The sequence below is a fragment of the Microcaecilia unicolor genome, chromosome 1 (genome assembly GCF_901765095.1).
Source record: "Microcaecilia unicolor chromosome 1, aMicUni1.1, whole genome shotgun sequence".
Classification (NCBI taxonomy): Eukaryota; Metazoa; Chordata; class Amphibia; order Gymnophiona; family Siphonopidae; genus Microcaecilia; species Microcaecilia unicolor.
The window spans coordinates 733635246-733643828 of NC_044031.1; the positions used below are offsets into that span (position 1 = coordinate 733635246).

At 44.4% G+C, this 8583-nt stretch overlaps 1 protein-coding gene across 3 annotated transcripts in view; it reads right to left on the reverse strand.

The window, feature by feature from the left end:
• PRC1 (protein regulator of cytokinesis 1) overlaps positions 1-1945 on the reverse strand; it is a 173790-nt gene extending 171845 nt beyond the window's left edge. For all 3 annotated transcript variants that reach the window (XM_030189664.1, XM_030189665.1, XM_030189663.1), the window contains exon 1: positions 1920-1945. In XM_030189664.1, the coding sequence (XP_030045524.1) occupies positions 1920-1930 (11 nt within the window). In that variant the 5' untranslated portion in view covers positions 1931-1945. The remainder of the gene's footprint in view (positions 1-1919) is intronic.
• Between the last annotated feature and the right edge of the window lie 6638 nt (positions 1946-8583).

Sequence of the window (8583 nt, forward strand, 5' to 3'; positions counted from 1 at the left end):
GGAGAAACCCCCCAGACTGTGCACTTCCGCAGCCTGGGCAACAGCCCTAGGCGCACTCTCAACCGGCGCTCGCAACAGCGGGGGAGAGACATGCTGCGCATCCAAAATGGCGTCCGGCGCGAGACTCCGCGAAGGAGCCGCGCGGGAAGAACGGCTCTTAACTTTAGCCGCTTCTGTGCCGTCGCCCAAATTAAGGGCGTTCATGGCATTAATGTCTCCAACCTCAAGGGCGGCCCAAGAAGAAGCCGTCCGAGCCGCGTGGCCGGCCAAGATGGCGGAGGCGAGGAGCGGGGGATGGGCGTTTATGGCGGGAAAAACCGCCACGCCGGAGGAAGGACCGGGACATTCATCGGTCGCGAAACTGTCACCCAACAAGGGCGAATCAGGCTTTAAGACCCCCGCATCCCTAGAAGCGCTCAAGCGACCCGGGGAGCGACCCTTTGCGCCCTCGCCCTCCGACGCCATGTGCCACGAGGAGAAGAATCGGGGAACCCCCGCCCGCTATAAAAAGGTAAAATTACCTGCTGTCCGCTCCGAGTTGTAACGACCTGGTGTCTCAGTGAGTAGCTGCAATAGACGCTTAAATAAACGTCGAAATAAACGCCTTTGAGGCCGTTCAAAATTTTTTTTTTTTTTTAACGGAGCCAGCGGGAGGGGGGAGAAAAGGAGGGACCTGGCGCCACCAGGTTTGCACTTGCTCAAAAGAGCCCTCAACCCCAGGCACTCAACAAAACCTAAAAATTAGGCTTGGAGGCCTAGCCAGAGCTGCTGCTGTGTGTGACCACCACCTGCTGAGATAGAGAACATACTGAGGAGTTTCCGGCAGCACATGACCACATATAGGGAGGCAAAAGTTTGCTCTCTATCTCCACCTGCTGGTAGATGGACACAACCCACCAGTCTATGGATTGATCAGCTTGATGATATGGAAGTAAGATATTTTCCTTCTCTCTAGTATCCATTTCCTCAGGTACAGAGTTAAAGTAAATTGTCCAAGCTCAGAAGGAACCACAGTGGGATTTGAGCCAGGCTCTCCAAGTTCTCCCAGATGCTCTGGCCATTAGGCCCTCATATAAAACAGATTAGAAAATGTCATATATACTGTTAGACGTAGTAATATCAATCAAGCCCTGAGCTGTCAGTTCAAAGAAAGCTGCAAGAGATATCGGATTTCTCTACAAAATTTCTTAAGAGGGGTGACAAAAATATTTGACCACATATCAGACGCAAGGTAACCGACACAAAAATTCATATAAACCAGAACACACTTAGAAGTAGAATCAATTAAGACAGAGGAATGAATCATGAATCGACTACAAAAATACCAACTTTCCCCACTTAATAGTTAAGGCGCTAGAAGACTAAACACAACTCCTGCACATATATTCAGCACTGTCTTATAATATCTGCTTGTTATACTATCATGTTGCCCAATGATCCTTCTGTAACACTAAATGTCTATTTTCTAATATATCTCCACTATTCATGGTGTATTGAAAAAGACAGGTACAAATCAAGGTAAGGTATACACAAAAATGACACATGTGAGTTTATCTTGTTGGGCAGACTGGGTGGACCGTGCAGGTCGTTTTCTGCCGTCATCTACTATGTTACTATGTATTGTAAGCCACATTGAGCCTGCAAAGAGGTGGGAAAATGTGGGATACAAATGCAATAAATAAACTATTCAGCGAGATAATATTAAACCTCTCCTGAACAAGAATAAATAACAACAACAACCAAGCTCGTTAAGTTAGAACATTTAAAAACGGTCTCCAAACCGCGAAACCTTTCAGATCAACTAACACCTACACCATCAAAACGTACAGTAAGTAGACTGTTGGGCACCTCGCCCATCACCCACCCTCAAATTCCTTCGCTATCAGTCCACCCAGCTTCTTTCATTTCGTGTTCCTTACCTTTTCCTCATAACGATAATACCACTGAACGTTTTCCACTTAATCAAAGTGCTCTGTTCTTTAATATCCAAAACACGACCACAATGATCCAATACCTCCTTCCTCGCTAGCACTAGCAGCGAGCGGACCGTTGCGCTCCACCTTTTCAAATTCAACAACAAAATACCAAGCCGCTGCCCTATTGGTCGGCGGCGTCGTGACATCAATGTTACTAGCCCAATCAGAGGCCAAGGATTCGCCCGTAACCTGGCGTCGCGAACACCCGGACGCTGTTTACTGCGTCTGCGTGCGTGCTGCAGTAGTTGCAACTTGCTTTGCTTGTCGTTTTTCAAATCAGTGAGAGAGTAATGAATCTGGTATTGAATACAAGAAGGGTGGTTCTGTTGCTTTGTTGTCTTTAAAAGTAAAACGAAAGGTACAACATTGTTCGTGAAAGCTGCGGGGCCGCTTAGTCTCTTCAGCTGCCACATAAATGTTATAGTTTGTTTTTTTTAATACATTTAATTCGGTATGCAATAGGCCGATAGATGTCGGGTCCTTTAGTTTTCGGTTTTTCTGGGTGTTTTTGGACCTCTTCAGCAAACGCAAATTTCTGAAGAAAACCTTACTCTTTAGTCATAATTTGAGAAGAGTTTGCAGAGATAGGTGTGGCTGACTCATTTCTTGAGCAAGGCTGCGAGAGAGAGAGAGGAATTTTTGGAATGTTGCTTAAATATCAGTGTGAGACAGTTGTTCGACTGGATTGACTAAAGAGCACTGCAAAGAAAGAATGGAGGTGTAGGATGCATGTACACGTCTAGAATTTTTTTGTTTTTAATGCTGATACCATCAGCGTGACATCACCCAATTATATGGTTGATCCTGCTTGTTAACGGACGATCGGGACGGTGTAAAAACCGGCAGCGATGCGACTGGTGATCGCTGCGGCCGTCAAAACAAAGGAAAAACAAAGGAGCGCCCGTCAAAACAAAGAACCCGCAGATCTGGCTTTTACACCGTCCCACGGACGATCAGTATAACCATAATGAATGTTTACAAGGTATTTCCAAATGCATATGGTATATGAACATGGCAAATTTGCATTGTGGGGATACCCTGAAAATCAGCTCATTTTGTAGATCTTAAGGGATTGGGAATCTGAAATTTGTAGATCTTAAGGGATTGGGAATCTGAATTAGAACAAAGCAAACTCATATTTTAAAAAACATTCTAAAAATAGAGGGGATATGCACCAACAAAACACTTGTTTTCCTTGCCCTTACAGCACTTAGTTGAATTCTGGTACATAATACCTGTTCAAAATATCGAGGGTCATAAAAGTCCAGCCCTTCTGGCTTTCATAGCATATCATACCTGAATGTAACTCACCTTGAGTTGCTACTGAAAAGGCGTGAGCAAAATCCAAATAAATAAATATCATAGTGTATAGGACTGGAGAGTTAGGGGATGGGGGGGGGGGGGTAGTTTGGTTCTCTGTACTTGCTTGGGAATTTTATAAGCTGCTTGTTTGCCACGTGTTATTGAGCGATTTCTTGCTCTGAAAATGTTTAATAAAAGTTGTTTTGAATATAAATATCAAGATCTAAAGCGATTCTGTATATTTTCTCACCAGCTTTGTGCACAGATTCAGTACCAGTTTAGCATAACAGAGACCATAGAGAAAGGGATGGGGGAGTAGTCTGTATCTGGGAAATGTACACAACAGTACCGTCTGAAAATAACAAGAAACAGCATAAGGAGCGTCAAAGCAAATGCAAGGCGCAGATTAAGAAGGCCAAGAGGGAGTATGAAAAAAAGATAGCATTAGAGGCAAAAAAAACATAGTAAAAATTTTTTTTCGGTATATTAAAAGCAGGAAGCCAGCAAAAGAATCGGTTGGGCCGCTGGATGACCGAGGGGTAAAAGGGGCGATCAAGGAAGACAAAGGCGTAGCGGAGAGACTGAATTAATTCTTTGCTTCGGTCTTCACCGAGGAAGATTTGGGTGGGATACCGGTGTCGGAAATGGTATTTCAAGCAGACGAGTCGGAGAAACTTACTGACTTCACGGTAAACCTGGAGGACGTAATGGGGCAGTTCGGCAAACTGAAGAGTAGCAAATCTCCTGGACCGGATAGTATTCATCCTAGAGTACTGATAGAACTGAAAAATGAGCTTGCGGAGCTACTGCTAGTGATATGCAACTTATCCTTAAAATCGAGCGTGGTACCGGAAGATTGGAGGGTGGCCAATGTAACGCCCATTTTTAAAAAAGGCTCCAGGGGAGATCGGGGAAATTATAGACCGGTGAGTCTGACGTCGGTGCCGGGGAAAATGGTAGAGGCTATTATCAAAAACAAAATTACAGAGCACATCCGAGGACATTGGATTACTGAGACCAAGTCAGCATGGCTTTTGTGTGGGGAAATCTTGCCTGACCAATTTACTTCAATTCTTTGAAGGAGTGAACAAACATGTGGACAAAGGGGAGTCGGTTGATATTGTGTATCTGGATTTTCAAAAGGCGTTTGACAAGGTACCTCATGAAAGGCTACAGAGGAAATTGGAGGGTCATGGGATAGGAGGAAATGTCCTATTGTGGATTAAAAACTGGTTGAAGGATAGGAAACAGAGAGTGGGGTTAAATGGGCAGTATTCACAATGGAGAAGGGTAGTTAGTGGGGTTCCTCAGGGGTCCGTGCTAGGACCGCTGCTTTTTAATATATTTATAAATGATTTAGAGATGGGAGTAACTAGCGAGGTAATTAAATTTGCTGATGACACAAAGTTATTCAAAGTCGTTAAATCGCGACAGGTTTGTGAAAAATTACAAGAGGACCTTACGAGACTGGGGGACTGGGCGGCTAAATGGCAGATGATGTTTAATGTGAGCAAGTGCAAGGTGATGCATGTGGGAAAAAAGAACCCGAATTATAGCTACATCATGCAAGGTTCCACGTTAGGAGTTACGGACCAAGAAAGGGATCTGGGTGTCGTCGTCGATAACACACTGAAACCTTCTGCTCAGTGTGCTGCTGCGGCTAAGAAAGCGAATAGAATGTTGGGTATTATCAGGAAAGGTATGGAAAACAGGTGTGAGGATGTTATAATGCCGTTGTATCGCTCCATGGTGCGACCGCACCTTGAGTATTGTGTTCAATTCTGGTCGCCGCATCTCAAGAAAGATATAGTGGAATTGGAAAAGGTGCAGCGAAGGGCGACTAAAATGATAGCGGGGATGGGACGACTTCCCTATGAAGAAAGACTAAGGAGGCTAGGGCTATACAGCTTGGAGAAGAGACGGCTGAGGGGAGACATGATAGAGGTATATAAAATAATGAGTGGAGTGGAACAGGTGGATGTGAAGCGTCTGTTCACGCTTTCCAAAAATACTAGGACTAGGGGGCATGCGATGAAACTACAGTGTAGTAAATTTAAAACAAATCGGAGAAAATATTTCTTCACCCAACGTGTAATTAAACTCTGGAATTCGTTGCCGGAGAAAGTGGTGAAGGCGGTTAGCTTAGCAGAGTTTAAAAAGGGGTTGGACGGTTTCCTAAAGGACAAGTCCATAAACCGCTACTAAATGGACTTGGAAAACTCCAAAATTCCAGGAACAACATGTATAGAATGTTTGTACGTTTGGGAAGCTTGCCAGGTGCCCTTGGCCTGGATTGGCCGCTGTCGTGGACAGGATGCTGGGCTCGATGGACCCTTGGTCTTTTCCCAGTATGGCATTACTTATGTACTTATGTACATCTTGGCAGACATATGTTTAAAATTGGTCTAATAACAATAATAAATGAAAATGAAAAAAAAGAGGGCTCACCTATATGACAGCATTCTTTTGGTATCTGTAAAAAAATATCACTTTGCATCAAAAATGCAGACAATTATGAGAAAAATGGAAACCTCAGCATCAAATTCATATTCATAATTACATTGGCCAGTTTTATAAAAACTTGCTAGAGGAAAAACAATAAACTAATAAGTACCACAGCACAATTAGTTATTTGGTTTCAGTGTTAGTTCTTGGTCTTCCCCAGGTAGTTGATTCATAAGAACATAAGTGTGGCACAGACTGAAGGTCCATCAAGCCCAATATCCTGAATCCAGTAGTGCCCAATCCGGGTAAAGATCCCAGACCAGTAAAACAGACTTTATGTTTCTTATCCTAAAAATAAGCAGTGGATACTCCCTAGTCCAACATAATAAAGGCTTATGGAATTTTTCTTTTAGGAAATCATCCAAACCTTTTAAAAACCCTGCTAAACTAACTGTTGCTCATTGGATTTGATGACACAAAGCTGAAACTTGAAGTAAAAACAAGCCATTCATGAAGGTTTTTAACTCTTCTGGTTATGTCTATAGCTGCTTTTCTGTAATGGGGGTTCACCAGATACATTGGGTTAATACAGATATATCTCTGGTCATATCCTCAAATGACCCCATGACAGAATTGCCTTCTCAAAGCCCAGAAACTTCTAAGAGTTTGTGACAAGTAAGCAGCCATTGCTTGTCACCGTAGCAGGGAAAGCCAAACTACATGTTCCAGAAGGCACTGGGATCACCAGCTTAAGAGTAGAGGGGCTGAGGAAAAGCTGGGACAGTAGCTCCTTATTGGAAGGTGTTTGTAGCAGCCAATAGACCCTATAATAATGGAAGGGAGAGTGTGCCCCTTTAAAAGCTGGGGAAAGGGAGCGCCGGGGCAGATAATTTCTAGGCTAAGTAGAGGGATGAGATAAGTAAACAAGTGATTCATGTCTACCCATTCCACTCCATTATTTTACAGACCTTTATCATATCACCCCTCAGCTGTCTTTTCTCCAAACTGAAGAGCCTTAGCCTTTTCACATAGGGAAGTCATCCCATCCCTTTTATCATTTTCGTCACCCTTCTCTGTACGTTTTTCAATTCCACTATATCTTTTTTGAGATGCGGTGACCAGAATTGAACATAATATTCGAGGTGCAGGTTGCACCATGTAGCGATACAAAAGCATTCCTTGTCACAAACAGCAGATGAATCCAGGAACTGGTGGGTTGTGTCCATCTACCAGCAGGTGGAGATATTGATTTATTGCATTTGTACCCCACATTTTCCCACCTATTTGCAGGCTCAATGTGGCTTACAGACAGTGGCGTAGCTAGGGTAGTTGACACCCGGGGCCGGTCATTTTTTAACACCCCCCCCCCCCCCCCCAAATCCAGTACTAGGCATACCGAGAATACAAAACACTCAGGACCTATAGAGCAATTCTACCATACCATAAGCAGTCATTTCTACGAGTCACACAAGGAAAAGGAAAGCATCTTAAACACTACAGTGAGCACTAGAACATCAATTCACCTATTGTAAAACGAAAACAGACAGAATAGTACAGATCGTCGATCCTGCACAGTCAATGCCAATTGAAAGCCATGTCTTTTTCACAAACACAGATACACCCTAATCCACTATAGAATAAGTAATAACAAACTTTCTATTTAGACAAAAATTAAACTGAACCCCCAATGCCAGACTCTGCATACAATGCAACACCACAGAAACAGAAAATGTCCCCTGGTGTACTGTGCAAAATATAAAGACAGCAGATGTAAAATTGAAAAAACTAACAAATACCAATCACCACTTTACAAATTAACAAATAGAAATAAAACACAGAAAATAAAATAATACCACCTGGACTAATACATTTAGCTTCCAGAGGCCAAAATCTCCTTCCTCAGGTCAATACAGTATAGTGCTGTTACAGTATCCTATCCTGACCTGAGGAAGGGGGGTTTTGTTCTCTGAAAGTTAAGTCAAAATGTATTAAAATTAGTCCAATAAAAAGATTACCTTATTTACATGTTCTATTTATAAACATTTATTAAACAAGGCTACAATACTGTATCCTAAAGCAAAATATATACGTTTGTTGTCTCTGGTTTGTGCTTTCCTCATCTTCTTTTCACTGCCTTCCATCCAGCATCTGTCTTCGCTCTCTCTTCCGTCCATCCACATCTGCCCTCTATCTCTGCCCCTTCCATCCACCATTTGCCCCAGTCTGCCCTCTTTCTCTCTCCCCCTTCCACCCACCATCTGCCCTTTCTCTCTGCCCCTTCAATCCTTCTGCCCTCCCTCTCCCATCCATCCAGGGTCTGCCCTCCCTTACACTCCCCCCTTCCATCCAGGGTCTGTCCCCTCTCTGCCCCCTCTTTTCAGCCCCCAGTTCCAGCCCCCTTACTCCACCTGCCCCTAGTTCCAGCCCCAGCCCACATCTCCCACCTGCCCCCCTTTTCAGCCCCACTATCCCACCAGTCCCAGCCCTTTTCTCCCTTCAGTCCCAAGCTTCAGCCCCCAGCCACTTCTCCCTGTCCCCTTTTCAGCCTCTAGTTTCAACCCCAGCCCTTTTCTCTCACCAGTCCCGAGCTTCAGCCCCAGCCTGTTCTCCCTGTCCCCTTTAAAGCCCCTAGTCCCCACAGTTTCAGCCCCTGCCCCTTTTCAGCCCCAGTTCCAGTACTAGCCCCCTTATCCCAACTACCCTCCTTTTCAGCTCTTAGTTCCAGCCCCCTTCATCCACCACATGCCTTTTGCATCCCCCCTTTTCAGCCCCAGACCCGTTCTCCCACCTGCCCCAGGCATGGACCCATTTTCCCTCCTGTCCTTCTCCCATCTGAGCACTCCCCTCCCCAGTCCCCTTC